The sequence below is a fragment of the Rutidosis leptorrhynchoides genome, chromosome 1 (assembly GCF_046630445.1).
Source record: "Rutidosis leptorrhynchoides isolate AG116_Rl617_1_P2 chromosome 1, CSIRO_AGI_Rlap_v1, whole genome shotgun sequence".
NCBI lineage: Eukaryota > Viridiplantae > Streptophyta > Magnoliopsida > Asterales > Asteraceae > Rutidosis > Rutidosis leptorrhynchoides.
Window position 1 is genome coordinate 500,737,104 of NC_092333.1, and position 24,199 is coordinate 500,761,302.

Sequence of the window (24,199 nt, forward strand, 5' to 3'; positions counted from 1 at the left end):
TTTAATTCGTTCATCGAAATCATACGATATCTAAATGAAAAGTTATTGATTTTTCGCCAGCTTTCCAAAAACATGCATATCATATACCTTTTATTAGTAATATATGTATTTAATTCGTGATTCATCATAAACTGTTTAACGACGAAATTTAGCATACTAGCATGCATAAACATATATACTCGAGCACTAGACATGTATACACTATTGATATATAAAAGATAAGATATGAATGCTCACGTATCAATATTGTGATTCAATATTGTAGGAAAGTACGTAGACGCAACAGAGATGATAAACACTAGGTTTGACCTTTGACTCTGGTCATAACCCCCAAGCAATACCCATAACCTTCATAGCTATAACCCATAGTTTCCTTAGCTCTATCCCGCTCGAAAACCTATTTCAAAAGTGACCCGCTCATGGCCTCGTTGTAGTATTTTATGTATAATACTACTAATAATAATAAGATTTATAATAATAATAATAATAATAATAATAATAATAATAATAATAATAATAATAATAATAATAATAATAATAATAATAATAATAATAATAATAATATAAATAAAATAAATACAGAGGAAGTAATATAGATTGAGAGAGATATGTGTTTTACAAAACAGCATTCGATCAAATTTATAGATGTGGTCAGGCCAGGTCTGCCATGCGATCGCATGGCTCCCAAGGCCTTTTCCCATGCGATTGCATGGGGATGTTTTACAGCTCACATTTGTTTAACGTGTACCTTGTCGACATATTATTATATAATATATATAATATATTTAATTTATATAATTATTTATATATTATATTAAATTCTCATGCATAGTTAACCTGTAATTTTTGTTCCGATAAGTCGTACTTCATCACTCGACTTATGTCCCGGTTCCGGTTTTTCAAATGTCCATTCGTACGCTGAAAAAACTGGCTCTTTACGTTTCGTGACTTGTACCTTTATTAAAATATAGTCTTAAATTATCAATAAACTATATAACTCAAAGTGTATCTTAAACTTTCGAGTGTTTTGGTCATTTACTTCTATAAATTATCGTCTCGTAGTATATACATATATACATTTTCATTTTGAAATAGTGTTTTACTGTAGCAAAGTCACTGCAGCAAAGTTTTTTTACTGTAGCAAATAGTGATTTTCGAAAACACTGTAGCTTTTCGGGTACTGTAGCAATTCGAAAATACTGTAGCAAATTAGTGTTTTACTGGTTCATCTTAAACGTTTTAGTTAACTTATCTAAATATCAATCGAATCAATAATCGAATGTTACTATCGTTTACTAAATAACTTGAAATCATATATATATATATATATATATATATATATATATATATATATATATATATATATATATATATATATATATATATATATATGCACATTAAGTTATATATATATTGTTCGTGAATCTTCGAGAACAGTCAAAGAATAATTGATTACATGAATATAGTTCCAAAACTTTCGTGACTCAACATTACAGACTTTGCTTATCGCGTCGAAAACATTAAATCATTTAAAGATAAAGTTTAAATTTGGTCAAAAATTTCCGGGTTGTCACATATAATGGCAAGGTGGCATATAACTGTCATCTGGTATACGTTGTATTAATGAGATACTCTAACAACTATAAATCTATGGTTGCACACAGCCCATGGCACCCTTTTCATAAGTCCATGGTGGCGCACAACCCATCGCACCCTTTCTTAAATCCATGGCCGCGCACAGTGTCATAACCCGTCCTTAACCATAAGAACGAGTTAGATAACGTATGATTTCATTGCGAGGTATTGACTTCTATATGCGACATTTTTTAAAAGAACAACTGCATTTATTTTACATTGCAAACCATAACTCTTATTTTAATACAAGCTTTAGACAATAAAAAGATGATTATCGTTTAGCGATAATCTTAGACTTACAAACTTTACATGTGATGATAACAATACGATTTCTAGCATATTTTACATTACAATTCCTCGGATATGCAGTTTTATTTTTGACACAAATATGCATACTCAAGATCTTGCTTAAATTCAACATGTTGCAGCGGAAGCTTTTAGTTATCACCTGAGAATAAACATGCTTAAAACGTCAACATAAAGTTGGTGAGATATAGGTTTAATGCCGGCAGCAATATATATATATATAGACCACAAGATTTCATATATAAACATTTTAATAAAAATATTCTAAGTGGTTGAGCACTTGGTAACCATACTTAACATTTAATCACGTCGCATATTCCCTTTATTATGAAATCTTACTACACCGTACCAAGTGTAGTCACAAAACGAAGTACTGTGCAACCGTTGAATACTGGTCGTCCAGTCCGGTTGGGGTTGTCAGGCCCGATAGATCTATCAACAGGATTCGCGTTTACAATACCGCTGTAAATAACAGTTACCAAGCTACAGGGAAGTATGCCAGTGGTACAACTCAACGTAGAATATATTTTTCAGTTACTTGTGTCCATAACGTAAAACATAAAATACATGTATTCTCATCCCGAAATATTTAGAGTTTAAAAGTGGGACTATATACTCACTTTCGTCTTGAAGATATGTAATTTTGACTTGGTCTCCGATTGATATCACGAACCTATCCATATATAATATATCAATACCTTTTCTTTTTAAAACAATCGTCACATATATATACTTATTATACTTTTAATACTTTTAATAATTTCTTAGTCCGTAGTTAGCAGTCCGATGTTAGTAATTCGATTTTAATGGTTCATTTTTAGGTGTTTAATAAACCCCCAATGAAATAAATAAAACCCCCATCGTATATGTATTGGTCGAGATTAATCTTGACCCACGGTACCGGTGTTGTCAAATGACGTGTTGCGTACATAAAGTACCGGTGTTGTCAAATGACGTGTTGCGTACAATCATGGGATCTTATGATTAATCTTCTCGTATTGTTTACGGGTGATCCTGAACCATATAAAATTAAATTATGAGTACATATATATAAAATATCATGTTATTTTAAAAAGATGTGATTTATTTAATTTTCTCCAATTATTTTCGTAGCTAAACTAGTCTTAGATATCCGATCTCGTTTTGGTCATAGTTTCTTCGTTACAACTCCGTTTTCGTTGATTCAACTTGCCACTTCCTTGGATCGAGTCCCTCTTTAAGACTATGAAATGTAAATACCTTAGTTTGTATTCGAAATCACAGGTCATAGGTCAAACTTTAGTGAAACTTATGAAGTTAATCATTTTTGTTACAAAAATATCATTTAATGACCATTTTTCTAAAAATACTTATACTTTGAATTAAATCATAAAATTTTTATGTGTCATCATATTCATAAGAAATATCATTTTTCCAGAATATAAACCTCCAATTCAAAGTTCAAGATGGTTTTTAATTATCCAACCCAAAACAGCCCCCGGTTACACTCCGACGTCGTAAAAACAGTTTTTAAGGTGTTCTTTGAAAAACCAAATTATACCTTGTTAAATTAGCATATATTTAAGTTATATTACAGGTCTTGAAGTATTTTAAAAGTTAAGTTAGAAGGATCTATTTAGTTTGCAAACAAGTTTGAAAACATTCAAACTATGTTCTTGTTGTTAAAATTTTATACCACAAAATAAGATAGCTATATATATATATGAATCGAATAAGGTTATGAACAAAGTTACTACCTCAAGTTACTTGGACAAGATTGCTGTAAAAGAGGAGTAAGAACCTAGAACCAAAAGGGTGATGGAATTGGATGAAATATTGGAAGTAAGTTTGTGTTCTTGGAAGGATTCTTGAAGTGTTTTTGTAAGAGTTTTCTTATGGTGATTAAGTGATGTTTTTATGGCTAGATCTTCATGGATATTAGCTGAATGGTTATGGAGTTTAAGACTCTTAAAAGTTTGTGTGTTTTTAGCTAGAGGTTTGAGGTAAAAATGAATCAAAAATTGAAAATGGATGGAGTATAAATGGTGATGTAAAAGGTGTATAAGTTTGTAATTTTGTGAAAAAATCTTTTAATCATGTGAAATTGTCATACTAGATAACAAAAGTAGTTACCTTATACATAAGGCATTGAACAAGGGCTGGTTGGTGGTGATTTGATGTGTATATACCAATAGTAAATACGTATAGAAGCTAGGTATGATACGAGTACATGTACTCTAGATATACGTATAGAAATTTTGTGAAAAATGGAATGAGAATTCAAATATAGCTATCTTTTGTGAATATACTTATATTGTTTTATGTATTTAAGTCCTTAAAAAGTGATTAAATACATTATATATACGATATATGTATAAACATTATAGGTTATAAGTATTTATGTCAAATAACGTTACGTATGGTTATCGTTTTGAAAACTTAAGTTAGTAGTTTCAAAATATACTTATAACTTATTGTTATTAATACAAAATAAGATATTAAAACATCCTTAGATCATGTTAAATATGTATATATACATATATATACACAAACGTATAATTATCATATATTATATAGTTCGTGATATCATCGGTCAAACGTTGTGTAAAACTCATTTCAAAAACATAAATCTCAACAATTTGGATTGCTTATCATGTTGGTAAGGTTTAATTTAGGTAAATATTAATCTTATAAGTATAAATTGATCGAAAAAGTCCGGGTCATTACAGTACCTACCCGTTAAATAAATTTAGTCCCGAAATTTTAAAATCGTACCTATTTTGCGTCATCGGGAAACAAATGCGGGTATTTTTGTTTCATTTGATCCTCTCGCTCCCAAGTAAACTCGGGACCTCTTCGTGCATTCCAACGAACCTTAACGATCGGTATGTTGCTCTGCTTGAGCTGTTTAACTTCACGGTCCATGATTTCGATTGGTTCTTCGATGAATTGTAGTTTCTCATCGACATGGATTTCTTCAAGAGGAATGGTGAGATCTTCCTTTGCAAGACACTTCTTAAGGTTCGAGACATGAAATGTATTATGTACTCCGGCGAGTTGTTGTGGTAACTCAAGTCGATAAACTACCGGTCCAATGCGTTCGATGATCTTGAACGGGCCTACATATCTTGGGTTTAGTTTACCCCTTTTTCCAAAACGTATTACACCTTTCCAAGGTGACACCTTTAGCATAACCATGTCACCGATCTGAAACTCTAATGGTTTCCTTCGGACATCGGCGTAGCTCTTTTGGCGACTACGGGCTGTTTTCAATCTCTCCTTGATTTGTACTATCTTCTCAGTCGTTTCGTGTATGATCTCGGGACCAGTTAATTGTCGATCTCCTACTTCATTCCAACAAATAGGAGATCTACACTTCCTTCCGTACAATGCTTCGAATGGCGCAGCTTTAATGCTCGCATGATAACTATTATTATACGAGAATTCTGCTAATGGTAGATATTTATCCCATCCGTTTCCAAAATCGATCACACATGCCCTGAGCATGTCTTCAAGAGTCTGAATTGTTCTTTCACTCTGCCCGTCGGTTTGCGGGTGATATGCGGTACTCATATCCAAACGAGTTCCTAGTGCCTCCTGTAGTGATTGCCAGAACTTTGAGGTAAATCTACTATCACGATCAGATATAATGGAAATAGGTATTCCATGCCTTGAAACTATTTCCTTTATATATAATCGTAATAATTTCTCCATTCTATCCGTTTCCTTTATAGGCAAGAAATGTGCAGATTTGGTAAGACGATCAACAATTACCCAAATAGTGTCGTATCCCCAGGCAGTCTTTGGTAACTTCGTGATGAAATCCATGGTAATACCGTCCCATTTCCATTCTGGGATTTCTGGTTGTTGAAGTAATCCTGACGGCTTCTGGTGTTCTGCTTTAACTTTGGAACAAGTTAAACATTCCCCAACATATGTTGCAACGTCTGTCTTCAAATTAGGCCACCAATAATGCGTCTTAAGATCTTGATACATCTTTCCAACTCCAGGATGTATCGAGTATCTTGTCTTATGTGCCTCATTCAATATTAACTTCCTTAATCCACCCAACTTTGGTACCCAAATACGGTTTGCAAAATATCGAATTCCATCTTCCCGCATAACGAGTTGCTTCTCATACTTCTTCATTATTTCATTTCTTATGTTTTCTTTAGTAAGTGCTTCTCGTTGAACTTCTTTGATTTGTGTGTTGAGATTCATGCGAATTTTTATGTTCATTGCTCGTACTCGAATTGGTTCTCGTTCCTTTCTGCTTAATGCGTCAGCCACCACATTCGCTTTCTCGAGATGATAACGAATTTCACAATCATAGTCGTTTATTAACTCGACCCACCTACGTTGCCTCATGTTCAGCTGTTTCTGATCAAAAATATGTTGAAGGCTTTTATGATCGGTAAACACAGTGCATTTAACTCCATACAAGTAGTGTCTCCATATCTTCAATGCAAACACGACTGCTCCCAGTTCTAAATCATGCGTCGTATAATTCCGCTCGTGAATCTTTAATTGTCGGGATGCGTATGCAATAACTTTCTTCCGTTGCATAAGAACGCAACCAAAACCTTGTCGCGAAGCGTCACAATATATTTCAAAATCATCGTTCCCTTCTGGTAACGATAAAATAGGTGCCGTAGTCAACTTCTTTTTCAGTAATTGAAATGCACTCTCCTACTCAGAAGTCCATTCATATTTCTTCCCTTTTTGCGTTAACGCTGTCAACGGCTTAGCTATTCGGGAAAAATCTTGAATAAACCTTCTATAATAACCGGCTAAACCCAAAAATTGGCGTATCTGCATTGGTGTCTTAGGAGTCTCCCATTTTTCAATGGCCTCAATTTTAGCTGGGTCAACCTGAATTCCTTTGCTACTAACAACATGGCCAAGAAATTGCACTTCTTTCAACCAGAAAGCACACTTAGAAAATTTAGCGTATAGCTGTTCTTTTCTCAACAACTCTAATATTAAAATTAAATGCTGCTCATGCTCTTGCTCACTCTTGGAATAGATAAGAATGTCATCAATGAAAACAATAACAAACTTATCTAAATATGGACTACAAACTCGATTCATGAGGTCCATGAATACAGCTGGCGCATTCGTCAATCCAAACGGCATGACCAAAAATTCGTAATGACCGTAACGTGTCCGAAAAGCAGTTTTCGGTATATCTTCTTCTTTGACGCGTAATTGATGATAGCCCGATCTTAGGTCAATTTTCGAGTACACACATGATCCTTGGAGTTGATCAAATAAGTCGTCAATTCTCGGTAGTGGATACCGATTTTTGATAGTTAACTTATTTAATTCACGATAATCTATACACATTCGGAAAGATCCGTCTTTCTTCTTGACGAATAAAGTTGGAGCTCCCCACGGTGAAGTACTTGGTCGTATGAATCCACGATCCAGTAATTCTTTTAACTGACTCTGAAGTTCTTTTAACTCGGACGGTGCAAGTCTATATGGAGCACGGGCAACTGGTGCAGCTCCTGGTACAAGATCTATTTGAAATTCTACAGATCTAAATGGAGGTAATCCCGGCAACTCTTCCGGAAATACTTCAGGAAAATCTCTTGCCACAGGCACGTCATTGATGCACTTCTCTTTTTCTTTCTTTTTGACTTTATTAACATGTGCTAAGATAGCATAGCACACTTTCTTCAAGCACTTTTGAGCTTTCAAATAACTAATGAGTTTTAGCTTTGAGTTACCCTTCTCTCCATAAATCATTACTGGCGTTTTATCCTTACGAGGAATGCGAATTGCCCTCTTGGCGCACACAACTTCAGCTCCTATTTTGGACATCCAGTCCATGCCGACTATTACATCAAAACTTCCTAATTCTACGGGTATCAAATCAATCTTAAATGTTTCTCCGGCTAAATTTATTTTACAATCACGGCAAATTTTATCGGCTTTAATTAGTTTACCATTAGCTAACTCAATCATGTACTTAGCATCTAGAGGTAATGATGAACAATTCAATTTAGTGTGAAAGTCTCTACACACGTAACTTCTATCAGCACCAGTATCAAATATAATAGATGCGGATAAGTTATTAATGGTAAACGTACCCGTAACAAGCTCCGGGTCTTCACACGCCTCTCTAGCATTAATAACAAATGCTCTCCCTCGTGCAGGTCCGATATTATTCTCTGGATTCGGGCACTGGCTCTTATAATGACCATGTTTCCCACATCCATAACAAGTAACAGTAGCCAAAGCAGTTCTATTTGCATTAATGGCAGGAGTCTTGGTACCATTTGTATTTGTAACGAGAGCCCTACAATCTTCAGCAAGATGACCCTTTCGATTACATTTGTTGCATACCACATTACAGTAACCAGAGTGATGTTTGTGGCATCGGTTGCATAAAGGATTTTGTCCTTTATAACCAAAGCTTAAACCACTACCCGCACCTTGCGTGATTTCTTGTTTCTTAAAAGATTGTTGTTGGTTACCTCGATCATAATTTCCATTCCACTTTCTTTTGTTACCTGATACCTTCACATCAGTATTGGATACTTTCTTATCCATGATGACCTGATCCATTAGCTCGTTTGCCATGGTTATAGCTTCATGAATTGTCTTAGGTTTCGATGCTGTAACATTTGCCTTGACCTTTTTGGGCAAACCATCTTTGTACATTTCAATCTTCCGTTCTTCGGTTGGAACCAATTCAGGACATAGCAAAACTAATTCCATGAATCGCTGATTGTAGTTGGTGATTTCAGTACCAACAACCTTCAGGCTTCGTAATTCATCTTCCAACTTCCTAACCTCGTTCCTTGGACAATACTCGTTGATTAACATTGTTTTGAATTCTTCCCAAGGAGTATCATAAGCTACATCTCCTCCTACAGCCTTCACATAATTTTTCCACCACGTGAGTGCACTATCTTGTAAAGTGCACGATGCATACTTGGTCATGTCCTTTTCAACACAACCACTTATTTTAAACACAGTCTCCATCTTTTCTATCCACCGGGTTAAACCGATCGGTCCTTCTGTTCCACTGAATGATGAGGGCTTGCAAGCTTGAAAAGTTTTGTAAGTGCACCCCACACGAGGATTTGGGTTAACTGCAACACCTCTTGCAGCCTCGACCCATAACATTCTGTCGTTCACTCGCTGATTGATGAGTTCCTGGATTTCTTGTTCCGTCATTCGGTTCAATCGCGCCATATTCTTCTATAAGAATGAAAAGAAAATAATTATTCACATGGAATATTATAGATGTAGTGTATATTTACAGTACATTATAGCTTATTAATAATATGAACCAGGTATTATTATAAAAGCCTTTTCTTCTTATTAGCGTTTTATAATTATATCTAGGGTAGTACCTACCCGTTAATGTCCATACTTAATAGCTTAGTACAGAATCAATTACTACCATCTAAATAATACTTAACCATGGAAAATTATTGCATTTCACACTTCACTATTTTACATATGCTTATCTTACATCGAACATTAAGCAAACCACACTAATAATATTATACAAAACCTTATATGATCCCATGGTTTAATACGGCAGCGCATCGTTTGGTCTATTTTCTAGGACGTTTAGGTTCAAAGAATCGCTTAACGCTTATCCTGGCTGTCTGCCTATATTTTGGCTGTGGGACTGAAGAACTGGATGCCGGGATAGAACGAATAGGAATAGCGGGAATAGGGGTGGTAGTGTCTAGTGGAGTTGGTGCCACATCATCCTTACTAAACTCGGGATTTGAATTTTCTAATTCATTAGCCTTTCGTTTCTTTCCTAGTTCGAACTTGTCTTTTGTAATTTCCTGTATTTCTTCCTCGGGTTCACTTTCCTCCTCGGGTTCACTTTCCGGGTTCTCTATAGTCGGTTCATCCGGAATTTGTGAGTCTTCCCCAAAGATATTATTTTCGTCATCGAATAGGTTAATGACTGGAACACCATCTGAAGATTCTGGTTCGGAGTCACTGAATGTGATAACAAGTTTTGAGCCCGACATCTATCACACAACAACTAACCCATTAGTACTACATAATATTTACATATAAATTTTAACCAACAATGATAAGCAATGGTTTTTAAATCAGACCCGGTCAAAGTCCAGACTTACTAATGTATCCTAACGACTTATCAGTTAGACACACTAATGCAAACCTGGTTCGCTAAGACCACCGCTCTGATACCACATGTCATAACCCGTCCTTAACCATAAGAACGAGTTAGATAACGTATGATTTCATTGCGAGGTATTGACCTCTATATGCGACATTTTTTTAAAAGAACAACTGCATTTATTTTACATTACAAACCATAACTCTTATTTTAATACAAGCTTTAGACAATAAAAAGATGATTATCGTTTAGCGATAATCTTAGACTTACAAACTTTACATGTGATGATAACAATACGATTTCTAGCATATTTTACATTACAATTCCTCGGATATGCAGTTTTATTTTTGACACAAATATGCATACTCAAGATCTTGCTTAAATTCAACATGTTGCAGCGGAAGCTTTTAGTTATCACCTGAGAATAAACATGCTTAAAACGTCAACATAAAGTTGGTGAGATATAGGTTTAATGCCGGCAGCAATATATATATATATATATATATATATAGACCACAAGATTTCATATATAAACATTTTAATAAAAATATTCTAAGTGGTTGAGCACTTGGTAACCATACTTAACATTTAATCACGTCGCATATTCCCTTTATTATGAAATCTTACTACACCGTACCAAGTGTAGTCACGAAACGAAGTACTGTGCAACCGTTGAATACTGGTCGTCCAGTCCGGTTGGGGTTGTCAGGCCCGATAGATCTATCAACAGGATTCACGTTTACAATACCGCTGTAAATAACAGTTACCAAGCTACAGGGAAGTATGCCAGTGGTACAACTCAACGTAGAATATATTTTTCAGTTACTTGTGTCCATAACGTAAAACATAAAATACATGTATTCTCATCCCGAAATATTTAGAGTTTAAAAGTGGGACTATATACTCACTTTCGTCTTGAAGATATGTAATTTTGACTTGGTCTCCGATTGATATCACGAACCTATCCATATATAATATATCAATACCTTTTCTTTTTAAAACAATCGTCACATATATATACTTATTATACTTTTAATACTTTTAATAATTTCTTAGTCCGTAGTTAGCAGTCCGATGTTAGTAATTCAATTTTAATGGTTCATTTTTAGGTGTTTAATAAACCCCCAATGAAATAAATAAAACCCCCATCGTATATGTATTGGTCGAGATTAATCTTGACACACGGTACCGGTGTTGTCAAATGACGTGTTGCGTACATAAAGTACCGGTGTTGTCAAATGACGTGTTGCGTACAATCATGGGATCTTATGATTAATCTTCTCGTATTGTTTACGGGTGATCCTGAACCATATAAAATTAAATTATGAGTACATATATATAAAATATCATGTTATTTTAAAAAGATGTGATTTATTTAATTTTCTCCAATTATTTTCGTAGCTAAACTAGTCTTAGATATCCGATCTCGTTTTGGTCATAGTTTCTTCGTTACAACTCCGTTTTCGTTGATTCAACTTGCCACTTCCTTGGATCGAGTCCCTCTTTAAGACTATGAACTGTAAATACCTTAGTTTGTATTCGAAATCACAGGTCATAGGTCAAACTTTAGTGAAACTTATGAAGTTAATCATTTTTGTTACAAAAATATCATTTAATGACCATTTTTCTAAAAATACTTATACTTTGAATTAAATCATAAAATTTTTATGTGTCATCATATTCATAAGAAATATCATTTTTCCAGAATATAAACCTCCAATTCAAAGTTCAAGATGGTTTTTAATTATCCAACCCAAAACAGCCCCCGGTTACACTCCGACGTCGTAAAAACAGTTTTTAAGGTGTTCTTTGAAAAACCAAATTATACCTTGTTAAATTAGCATATATTTAAGTTATATTACAGGTCTTGAAGTATTTTAAAAGTTAAGTTAGAAGGATCTATTTAGTTTGCAAACAAGTTTGAAAACATTCAAACTATGTTCTTGTTGTTAAAATTTTATACCACAAAATAAGATAGCTATATATATATGAATCGAATAAGGTTATGAACAAAGTTACTACCTCAAGTTACTTGGACAAGATTGCTGTAAAAGAGGAGTAAGAACCTAGAACCAAAAGGGTGATGGAATTGGATGAAAGATTGGAAGTAAGTTTGTGTTCTTGGAAGGATTCTTGAAGTGTTTTTGTAAGAGTTTTCTTATGGTGATTAAGTGATGTTTTTATGGCTAGATCTTCATGGATATTAGCTGAATGGTTATGGAGTTTAAGACTCTTAAAAGTTTGTGTGTTTTTAGCTAGAGGTTTGAGGTAAAAATGAATCAAAAATTGAAAATGGATGGAGTATAAATGGTGATGTAAAAGGTGTATAAGTTTGTAATTTTGTGAAAAAATCTTTTAATCATGTGAAATTGTCATACTAGATAACAAAAGTAGTTACCTTATACATAAGGCATTGAACAAGGGCTGGTTGGTGGTGATTTGATGTGTATATACCAATAGTAAATACGTATAGAAGCTAGGTATGATACGAGTACATGTACTCTAGATATACGTATAGAAATTTTGTGAAAAATGGAATGAGAATTCAAATATAGCTATCTTTTGTGAATATACTTATATTGTTTTATGTATTTAAGTCCTTAAAAAGTGATTAAATACATTACATATACGATATATGTATAAACATTATAGGTTATAAGTATTTATGTCAAATAACGTTACGTATGGTTATCGTTTTGAAAACTTAAGTTAGTAGTTTCAAAATATACTTATAACTTATTGTTATTAATACAAAATAAGATATTAAAACATCCTTAGATCATGTTAAATATGTATATATACATATATATACACAAACGTATAATTATCATATATTATATAGTTCGTGATATCATCGGTCAAACTAGACGGTCAAACGTTGTGTAAAACTCATTTCAAAAACATAAATCTCAACAATTTGGATTGCTTATCATGTTGGTAAGGTTTAATTTAGGTAAATATTAATCTTTTAAGTATAAATTGATCGAAAAAGTCCGGGTCATTACACACAGCCCATTGCACCCTTTCTTAAGTTCATGGTCGCACACATCCCATGTCACCCTTTCTTAAGTCCATGGTAGCGCACAGGGGCGGAGCCAGAAATACTTTTCATTGGTGGCACAAATTATTTAACTTACTTCAAAATCATACCTATTTAAAAATAAAAACGAATAATACAGTAAGTATATCTATAAACATATGTACGATTAACAAACGGAACTTTCTCCCTTCAACAACTTAGTCGTCACAATATATCTATAAAATTGTTCTTCATATATTAGTCAGTAAAACCCAAGTTGTATAATTATATTATTAAAAATTGAGATTCTGATTCCTGAATACAAATATTTTTATACAATTTACTTGTTATTGGCGTAATATTACACAATGGGCTGGATTCTTATCATAAAATTAGTTGTTATTGGGCCAATGACACAAAAATAAGTAAATGAGTGGTGTCACAATGGTAAAATGATGGGGTCACATAATTAAAAGTTAACAAAATATACACTACTGAGTCATTTGTCACCTCATTCTCAGTGGTGGCACATGCCCCCAGTGAGTATAAGCTACTTCCGCCTCTCGTAGCGCACCTCCCTATTAATATTAAAAAACTTAAATAATTCTTGGTTGCTGAAGCATCTCACGCCTTCTATTGTTTTTGTCAAATTTATAACTAACGTCGGGTGCCATTAAATTTTGACGCTGCACTATTGCCGTCACAATTCATCAATCGGTGCCATCTCAAGAAACGAATAGCAGCTGACGGCTGACGCTGCATTAGAAATAGCCTAAGACCATATATAACCCTGCATGTGACGTCACATGCAGATTGGCCACTTTTTGGCCAAAAAGTGCAATCTGCCTCTGACGTGGCAGTGTCACCCTCTGACACCAAAATAACCCTGACGCCCCTCCAGTGTCAAATAGGTCCCACCAGTTTTATTTTTTCTTTTTCTTTTTTATTTTATTATGCATACAAATTATATTACATATAATTAAAAAACATATAAAAATTAACCATTACATAAAATTTAACTATTACATAAATTATTGAGTTTGATGTGTTAAAAATGATAGGTTTTGATGGGTTTATATAGAAAAGAATATAAATAATTCAAATAAAAAAAACAAAACAAAACAAAACAAAACAAAAATCATTTGAATGAAAGTGTTAAAATGAGAGAAAAAATTGAGTTTGATGTGTTAAAAATGATAGGTTTTGATGGTTATATATAAAAGAAAATAAATAATTTAAATAAATAAAAAAACAAAAAAAATATTTGAATGAAAGTGTTAAAATGAGAGAAAATATTGAGTTTGATGGGTTAAAAATGATGGGTTTTGATGTGTTTATATAGAAAAGAATATAAATAATTTAAATAAAAAAAAATAAAAACAAAATTAAAATTATTAAAATACGTGGACCAATCAGAAACCCTGACGCATTTTTTTTTTCGTGAAAAAGTTGACTGACGCCCCTCCCGCGTCAGCCGTAACGCCCCACTAGGAGCGTCAGGAGGCGTCACCCACTGCCAGTGCGTCTGACGGGACCCCTCTGACGCCGCATTAAAAATGGTCTAAAAAGTATAGAATTTAACGCCCAATTAACTGTAGGACAACGAGTGCATAAATTTTCAAAATATTTAATTACATAATCTAATTTTTTTCTCAGTAATTAGCAAAATATTACTCTACATAAGTACTCCCAACAAATATTGTCTGGAATTGAAATGTTATGTTATTAAAACATAAAATCTGAGGTTAATTCACTTCACGACATACACAGATCACGCGTCGAGCACGTGAGCGATAGTCACTGAGGCATGGAGAAAGCTACAGAGTCTGCAAATGGCTCACCGGCGGCCACAAAATCATCAGCTAAGGTAAGTCCTAAAACTCAATTTCAAGAAAACAACAAACGCCTAATTTAGTTAATTTTTTTTTCCTTAGGGTTTCATTTTGAATTTAGTGTTTTATGTTAACCAGATGTATACATGTTTTTATATCCGATCTATCATTTTCTTAAGTATTTTGTTTTGTTCCTGCATGTATAAATTATAATCCTAAAACAGCTTTTATAATTTGCTTAAAGGGTATTTTTGTTGTTTTATGTTTGAGTGTTTGAATTTCTAGTTTATTAAGTGCTGTTAATAAATTAGTTGGTGTTGAGTTTGTATTTAGCCTATATCAATTTCTTCACATGATGAGTTGCCCAATGAAGCACACCAGTCGGGTTCAATTCCTCAATTCCTGGCTATGCCAAATTGTTCAAAAAGGGAGTGTGACTAGAGGGTGCACATAATGTGCAATTCACCCGGTATCAGGTCTCGCGCTCGGGGGGCTTGATTACCCGAGGTTTTACCTTTTATGGGGAGCCGATGTAGTCGTTCATAGGAGTGTTTCCTCGCTTACCCAAAAAAATTTCTACACATGTTAAACATGTTGTTTTTTGTGTATCCCGGGTTTTCGACCCGCTTTGCGAACAGCGGGTAACCACCCACATAACTGAATAGCTCGGATCGTCATTAGTGAACAAAAATGGTACTCACTCCCTCCCAATTTAGTAGCTCCAGACAAAAAATATATATATACAGTTTAAGAAAAGTCATTATTTCATTGTAATTTTACTGTATTTTTTTGTTAGTCTTATAGTTTTACCCCTTATTATTATCTACATTTTTGTTTTACATGTAAAAAGTAAGGGTATAAATTATTTTTTTTTTTTTTTTTTTGAAAGGCAGGGTATAAAATTTTTTACCTCGATATATATTGTTAGCTACTAATGGAAGTGAATTATTAATTTGGGATGGCGAAGTATATTTTGTTCTCCTAGAACTCGAACTTGCGAACTCGTATTGTATCCTAGACCACAAACCTGGTGGTTTAGACATTTTTGATTTCTTCATAACAATTTAAATTTAAATAGGTGATGTGGGCGTGGTAGGGGTGTTAAAAGCAAATTTTGTATTTTAATCGTGTTTAACAAGTTAGTAGCTTGGGGTTATCTAAAGGTTTTTTATATATTGTGGGAGTGTTTGGATTAGCTTATTTAGAGAACAAATGGCTTCAGCTTGTAAGCCTAAATACGCCCCAAATTAAAGCTCATCTTTGTTCGCTTATCCCTTCGGTAATAACTCATAAGCCCTCGAAAATAACTTTACCAAGTCACACTTTATTGACTCTAATAGGTTAAGCTTAAACTTAAGGCTATAAGCTCTAAAAATTTATCAAACCCAAACTCCACCTGAATCTGTTGTATGAAGTGTCTATAGCCAAAAACTACACATTCTTTTTTGCTAGTAAACATGTATCAAAAACTGATTCTCTCTCATACTTTGTTCTAAGTAAACTTGTAGCAAGACTGTACATATTGAAGTGTATCTATTATAGTTATTTGTATTTGTATGTTTATCTTTTGTAATGGGTTTGTAGAAAGTGTATGTATGAGTTTCAACATCTAGGTTAAATGATTAGTGTAAAATTAGGGTATTTTTTTTAGGTTGAAAGGCTGACTAGTTTTGGTTATCTACTTACGAATAAAGTACTTTATTGTTCCTAACTAGATAGGAAAATAAGTGAAAGTACATATTAGTTATACATATGAAGAGCTCTAAGACAGGGTTGTGGAATAGTTGCGAGACGGAGACAAGTCGGTCGGGACTTTGAAATGACTAGTCGGTCAAGTCGGGACTAGTCGGAGGACGTTGACTAACATTGACTCTTAATAACATACAAGTATATATTAAACACATATATATCAAACATAAATATTTCAAATGTATGTATAGTCGGTTCAGACTGTGACTTTGACCTGACTTTTTAGTGTTGACCGACTAATTAGACGTTTTTGAGTGAAACGGGACGGGCTAGTCACCAAACCGACTAGTCAGCTGAGACGGCCGCCGTTTACAACACTGCTTTAAGGGGTGAAGTAAATGATAGTTGTGAGGATGTACATGTAACAAAGTTGTCCAACTTTTAGAATTTAAGTATGTAGACATCAAGGACATGTAAAACTAACTATATTGATAGTTTTCTGTACTTTCTAGTCCCGAAAAAGCTTGATATAGAGAATACAAGTTCATTCGCACGTTAAAAGGACTAAAGTTTCAATTTTGCTCACGAAAAGCAGTAAAATCACAAAGTTACATGCCCTATATCGAGCTTGTTTGGAACTTCCTTTACCTTTTTTTTTAGTTTTTTATTTTATTTAATACATTACTAACCAAATTGTTGTAGAAATCGAGGCCGCCACCTCAAAGTTCCGTCGACACATTTGCTGTCCAATGTAACGAGTGTTTCAAGTGGAGGACATTAGCAACCGAAGACGAATTCGAAGAGTTCCGAAGCAAGCAAACTGACGATCCATTCGTTTGCACCAAACTCGAAGGAATCACGTGCGATAAACCCGCTGACATCGAGTACGACTCAACTCGTACATGGGTCATGGATAAACCCAACATCCCAAAAACCCCAAAAGGGTTTCAAAGAGTAATCGTTCTTCGAAGAGACTACTCTAAAATGGACGTACAGTATATCACTCCGGATGGATCTAGGGTTCGAGCTGCCCCAGGAATTATCGCGTATCTTAAAGAGCATCCGGAATATAGTGACGTGTCACCGACTGATTTCTGTTTTACGTCTCCGAAGGTAATGAGTGACACGATTCCTGATTATGTTGAGAAGAAGAGTCAGAGTAACAGTGCAAAGAAACAGAAGAAAACACCAACAACTTAAGGCCAGGTTTTTTATTTGACTTTTTATTACTATGAAGTAAAACAGGGATTCGGTAGTTTATGTCAGGTTTTGTGTTTAACCTTTTATTATGGAGCTACTTATTTTGAATGGGAATCTTTTGTAAAGTGGCTGTTGTTGTGGCCGTGACCTATTAGCTATTCGGATTTAGTTGTTATGATGATCTTGTTTGTTGTCATACAGTTTTATTTCCTGCACTGATTAAGCAGCTGTTGATTACTGAGTCAAAAAACAGAAATCGATACAGTACAAGTTCATAAATCATAATGGTAAAATAACAATGGAAATCGGTCATTAAAGACGTTTTATTTGTATAGACATTTTGCCCTATAGGTCTATATAGGTGTTCATCGGTTCGGTTTCGGGTTCTTCGGTTTATTCGGTTCAATTTCCTCGGTTTATTCAGTTCGGTTTCTTCAGTTTTGAAAATTTTGGGATTAAAATTGAAAACAGAACCGAATATCGAATTCAATTTCAAAACCGAAACCGAAACCGAACCGAAAATTGAATTTGAATTCGGTTATGTTTTGGTCAAAATCGAAAAATCAATTTAAACAAAATAAACATAAAGCCTGAATTTGGTTCAGTTTTCTGTTTTTAAATTGTTTTTTCGTATGCATAATATAATAATTAATTTCTGTTATGTTAGTCAAAATCGGTTTTGAATTCGTTTTTCGGTTTAATCGAATTCATAACACTAAAACCGAAAGACAATTCAGATTTGAATATCGAACCGAAAACAAATCCAATTTCGGTTCGGGCTTTTTCAACTTGAATTTGGTTTGATTTTTGATTTAAACGGCTTGGAACCAAGTATTGAACACCTCTATCTTGCCTTTAGTATTGGGTGTTTGATTAAAAGTTGGATCGAAAATTAAGGTGTGGTAATTACCTAGTTGAACTCCTAGGTTTGACAACAAAATCACTTAATTAAGATTACTATATGAAAATCTCATTGACACCTTAGATTTATAAATTTTTAACTACTTAATTATGTTGTATAGTCATGGAACCCTACTCTCATACACAAACAATTATACAAGATCAAGCATGATACACTTATAATTATGTTTTAACCGCTTTTTTTTTTTTAGTTAAGTTAGTGATACAGCTACTGTGTATGTAGATTATATAATGTAGAAAACAATGCATAGCGAAAACTATTTAAGGACTAATATAGGTTCACTCTTGTTTAACTTAACTAAGTACAAAATTCTATAGTAATTGATTAATTAACACTGACATCTAAAAACTGAAGGCTAACTGATAACAAATGAGGCCTCTAATATCTTGCTTCAACTGCAAGGAAGCAAGTAACTGAAAACGTAAAACAAATTGTAAGACACGAACAGATTTAGATCATTTCAAGAAACACTGATGCCCAAATCTGAAGTGGGTTTGACTCTCTGTGTTTCGGCTACAAGAAGACGTCCTCGTTGGGCTCGAGGCGGTAAATGCTTTACCGTTTTTCTTGACCCACCCACCCATGGCAAGAAAACACCGGTGCCCCCAGTGCCCCCACGAGGTAACCTTCTTGGGCTCATTGCCATTGGTTGAACAGGGGCTAACATAAGTAGTTGGGGTGCTCGAAGCATGCCCCATTTGGGACCCACACTTGTTGTATCAGTGCCTTTAAGGACCGGAACATGGTTCGGTTGCCAAACAGTCATGGCTTGTGTCATTGGAGACGAGTTGTTTTCAGATGTTTCTATCTTGACTTTAAAAAATGTGATGCTGATTCTTTTAGTTGGTGATTGACACATGACGTGGCGTGCCATGTCAGCGCTGTTTCCCCTCATTACTAAAAGTGATCTGTGAGATAACAAAAGTTATTGATATTGATTGAACTGTGAGATTGAATTGTTTAAAATTTTAAATAAGTAAACATGCTTACCCTTTATTTAGAGAAAGCATGAGGGGTCCTTTGTAGTTTCCATCGTTACAAACTAAAGTACGCCCAAAAGCCATTGTTGATTCAGAGAGAAGCAGAGTCGAGATCGGTTGTTCGAGATGAGGCGGTTTCAAGAAAGGCTGTGAAAATTCCCCCTGCATAACAAAAAAAAAAAAGGTATTGGTGACGTCAATTTATCACATCAGATAACACAAACAAATTATTACTGAATATTTTTTTAGTTTTTGTATATGTTTGACTAGGGATATTATTTCAAAATTGTGTTGGGTCCAAATGGGCTGATTGATACCAATTAGTTACCCATTTTGACATGTTACCCAACTAGAACGACTCAACTCTATCTCTGCTTGAAAACATGTGAATCTTAAACTGTATAAACCCACATACAAAATGATACTGAATCAGAAAACAAGATTAATACCTCATCGAAGAAGCTTATGATGCAGCTGTTTGGTCGTCTGTTTTCAGAAATCAAATGATACTGAATCAGATGCTCAATTACATCTTCAAGAGGAGCAGGAATTGGCTCTATATAGCCTATAAACACATAAATATTTATTAGTCTTAAAATTTACCTTTTTAGTATTTTAATAATTCTAAGTAGTTGTTTACTGAGAATACTTACCATCTTGGGATTTAGTTGAAGCATCATCTTTTATTTGTCCAAATATAGGAACTCCAAACTGAATAACTTCTCTCTTAATCGCTTTCGACTGCTGGTTGTACTTGATAAACGTCTCATCTGCACACAGTTAAAACGTTATAAAAATTTAGTCCTTGCAAACATCACTCTAAATCTAATTTCAATAAACAAATAACGTAGTGTTACAATATATTTTTGGTTAGTTTATTTATTTAATTTGGTCGTTTGTATCAGTTGTTCTGTTTTAGTAACCTTTTCTATAAAAGCATCACGAACAACAGGATCCACCTGAGAGTTCACCATTCTGGCCAGCTATTCGTAGTTCGTTCACATAATCAGTTAATGTAACAAGCTCGGTATCATTAAGTATGTCTTCATAAAGTTTCAAACCTCTTACAACATTCACCTGTTAGTCAAAATAAAGTATCGTTACGATTGGTCTTATGGGTCACGAATTATGTTAAAAGTTTGGAAGAAAAAAAAAAAGAACTCGCCATATGTCCTTTTACAGACTCCTTGGCTACGAACCCTTTTGTCAACTTGATTTGAGCACGCCGAGTTTCCCAATCTATCTCTTCGTTTGAACATGTCTCGTTGTTTTCGGCTGACAATTGAACTTCTTGAGATCCTGCATTCGAATACAGAATGATTTTCAGAATTGTTATCCACAAAGAACACTGCAAATAGAGATATACATAATACATATACATATAAGAAACCAAACATTTAAACATTACTACACTAAACTAGAGCTTTATTAATATAATTATATATAATCTGACTTTCATTGTATGGACGTAACTTTTATTATTACCGTTTAATGTAATTTGACCGACATGTAATCTATCTAAACCACCAACTGGTGTGTATACAAAAGTCCTTGTCAAAATTACTACTTACAAATAGTAATAATCGAAAGTCGGATAGTTACAATTGAATATCAATTTTGTTAATTACACACAGTGCAAACCAGATAGTTTAATTTCGAAGCATTTAATCCTAATATATGCAGTTTGTAAAGTATTATCTAGGCTTATATCAATATGAATTAATAACTTTCTTTAGCTGCAGGCTTTATAAAAAAAAAAAAAAAAAAGTAAAAAAAAAAAAGCAGAGTTAAAAGCAAAGTATATGATACTATTCTTCTATAAAGCACAGTTTTCTTTTTCCTTGAACACCGGTTACAAGTTACTTAGTCTCAAACGCATAGACGTCGGAAACCTTCGAAGCTCATAAAATAGGCAGGTAACCACAAAGGAAATATTTTTGCGGTAGTCGAATCTTAGAGTTAATGGAGATTTTTGCAGTTAAAGTACAATTTTTTTATTCTATATAATATAGTGACCAGTGAATGCCCCTCGGGATTGTATAAGATTCGGATCCCTGTAATGCGGTTCGGATTTTCTGCTCAAAAGCGCGTGCGTGTGTAGCAAATGAGAGTATTCGATGACAACAACTTGTCTTTCAAAAAAATAAAAATAAATAGTGACCAGTGAATGGGCTAGTTGGCCCGTATAAAATCTACTACTGTACTATATTACATCACCTAGAAAAATAGCATCCAATGATAAAATTGAAACAGTATCCCCCAAAAACATGTAGCATGTGGTGACGTCCGTTATACCGGATCTACAATTATTGCCCTCGACTTAATTAACAGATTAAATAAGTGAAGATTTTGGTCATTAGAAACAGAATATATGTTCAAAATATGTTAATAAGCATTTGGTATTTAATATTAGAAAAATATATCTCCACGATGATCTGTATTTATGATTTAATTCAATTAAACTAAAAATACAGCCAAATATTTCACAAGCATATTTTTGATCAAAAGAATATTAATTATTTTATGAAGACTAAATACACTGATAAATTAGTTTTTGTTTTTACTGGGCCTAATATATCTGAGACCAACAGGTAATCAGCCCAGTAATGATTTTGTTAGCGCTTTACTAACTCATTTCTACCAATTAAATTTTTTGTCCTACGAAAATAAATTAAAAATAAAAGGGACTTTATTAAAGTGTACTCCATTTAATAAACTTGAATTTTTTTTGAAAAACTCATTCAAACTCAAATAGATATAATTTTCTTCCGTTTGTATTTATTATTCACTGTAGACAACTTATTAAACTGGCAAAATCAATAAATTAATTAACATGCCGCCCGTGTTATATGCTTTTTGCACTTAACTTTCCGTGCACAAATTCATCTCTGGATCCACGTACAATTAAACAATCATTAACAAATAATTTTTTGGGAACATATACAAAGTACTCCATTATAAGTACAGTAATCTTAACAGGAATAGTTATAACAAAAATAAATACTACTAATAAATCAATATCTGTATGATATATCATCTATATGCTCACATATACTCCATATTAACATTAGTTTCCTAATAAAAAAAAGTTATAGATTCAGTATAATTATGCATTCGAATTCGATATTTGTACATTTTTAAGTATGTAATACGCAGTATTATTAAATTTAGTAATCACAAAAGTGAAAATATTAATTTCTTAATATTAATATTAATATTAACATTGTTATTTTAATATTATGTATGCATAATTTAATAGATTAATGATATGGGGTTATTTAATTATATCATTATATTTTATTTTGTAGGTTTTTATATTGTATTCGATGATGATTTTATTGATCACCTAAATTCGTATGTAGTTTCATATATGTGGTTGCACAGGATATAGTTCATCGAAAAAAATATAAGATGACACAAAAACTACAATATTAGAATTTAAATTTATGTTATCTTTTATCTTTTATCTTTTCGTTTTTCAGTCGGACCGATTATATAAAACAATATACGAACTTAATTGGCTTTAAAGTTATTTTTAAATTTAAATGGCACATACTTGATAACACGTACAGATGTATAATGGTTAATTTCAGTGACTGAATATGTCAAATTTAGACTTCGAATTATATGCAAATATATTCATATTCTAACAGCTCATTTCAAAATAATTATTATAATTTGTTCTTATAATTTAAACGTGAAAAACATACCTGAATCAGTGATCTCACTGTTCGGTGAATCGTCAACGTCAACCACCTCCGCATCAACATCTTGAATCAAATTCTCGCTGTAATTCTCATTTTCAGGCAATGAAACGACAATTTCCTCGATTTTTTTCGCGTCTACTAATCTCATCTTCTGATCAACCACCTTTTGAAGCTCAAGAGTGACGTCAGCAATGGAATAATATTTTTGCATCTGAAGAATTGGGATCCAATTCATTCTACGTTGATGTATTGCACCGAAGACCGACTCGTATTCGCATTTTCCGTTTTCTGATTGCGAAAGGTGACCACACAAGGCGTCAATTATCGCGTTGGCTGCGGCAAATTCGCCTCGAAACCACGAGATAATAGCGTCTTTCGCGAGCGAATTTGGCATCGTTAAAGGTGCCATGCCTCCCTTTGTTCTCCTGAATGAATTAAAATACTCCCTAAGATTTGAAGAGAAAGAGAGGGGAGGAAATGTATATAGAGGGATTTGTGTAGCAAATGTCTTTATATATATAGGGAGTGAATTAAGGTAACATTAAAATGAGAAAATAGTTAAATACTACACATAAGAAAGAGAAATAGTTAGAATAGGTTTGATTGAAACCCTTTAAACCAAACACTAAATCGAAACCAAACTAAAAAATCCAAACTGAATTTATAAAAAGGTTTTCGATTCGATTTTTGGTTTTGAAATTTCTAAATTTAAAACCGAATATAAAAGCGAATTCAATTTCGACTTTATTAAATATACATAGCATGTTATTAATATTATTGTATACATATGTTAAATATATTATTTGAG

General features: G+C 33.4%; 2 protein-coding genes across 2 annotated transcripts; one reads left to right on the forward strand and one right to left on the reverse strand.

Annotated features, from left to right (window-relative positions):
• The first annotated feature begins 14,793 nt into the window (after positions 1-14,793).
• Positions 14,794-17,982, forward strand: LOC139875846 (methyl-CpG-binding domain-containing protein 4). The gene is made up of 2 exons (XM_071863142.1): positions 14,794-14,928; positions 17,285-17,982. Exons 1-2 carry the CDS (start codon positions 14,869-14,871, stop codon positions 17,780-17,782), a joined length of 558 nt encoding a protein of 185 aa, XP_071719243.1. The 5' UTR covers positions 14,794-14,868; the 3' UTR covers positions 17,783-17,982.
• A 992-nt stretch (positions 17,983-18,974) lies between these two features.
• On the reverse strand, positions 18,975-23,917 carry LOC139875852 (RNA demethylase ALKBH10B-like). Its single transcript, XM_071863145.1, has 7 exons — positions 23,395-23,917; positions 20,850-20,983; positions 20,644-20,761; positions 20,338-20,454; positions 20,134-20,249; positions 19,695-19,846; positions 18,975-19,612 (listed from the first exon to the last, which is right to left on the reverse strand). The coding sequence occupies exons 1-7, from the start codon at positions 23,798-23,800 to the stop codon at positions 19,165-19,167; spliced, it is 1,491 nt and encodes a 496-aa protein (XP_071719246.1). The 5' UTR covers positions 23,801-23,917; the 3' UTR covers positions 18,975-19,164.
• Between the last annotated feature and the right edge of the window lie 282 nt (positions 23,918-24,199).

Coding starts and splice junctions, on each gene's coding strand:
- LOC139875846 (XM_071863142.1), top strand. CDS start 14,869: ATGGAGAAAGCTACAGAGTCTGCAAATGGCTCACCGGCGGCCACAAAA. Junction 14,929..17,284: donor CCACAAAATCATCAGCTAAG/GTAAGTCCTAAA, acceptor AAATTGTTGTAG/AAATCGAGGCCGCCACCTCA.
- LOC139875852 (XM_071863145.1), bottom strand. CDS start 23,800: ATGGCACCTTTAACGATGCCAAATTCGCTCGCGAAAGACGCTATTATC. Junction 20,762..20,849: donor AGTCTGTAAAAGGACATATG/GCGAGTTCTTTT, acceptor TTTGACTAACAG/GTGAATGTTGTAAGAGGTTT. Junction 20,250..20,337: donor TTCAACTAAATCCCAAGATG/GTAAGTATTCTC, acceptor ATGTGTTTATAG/GCTATATAGAGCCAATTCCT.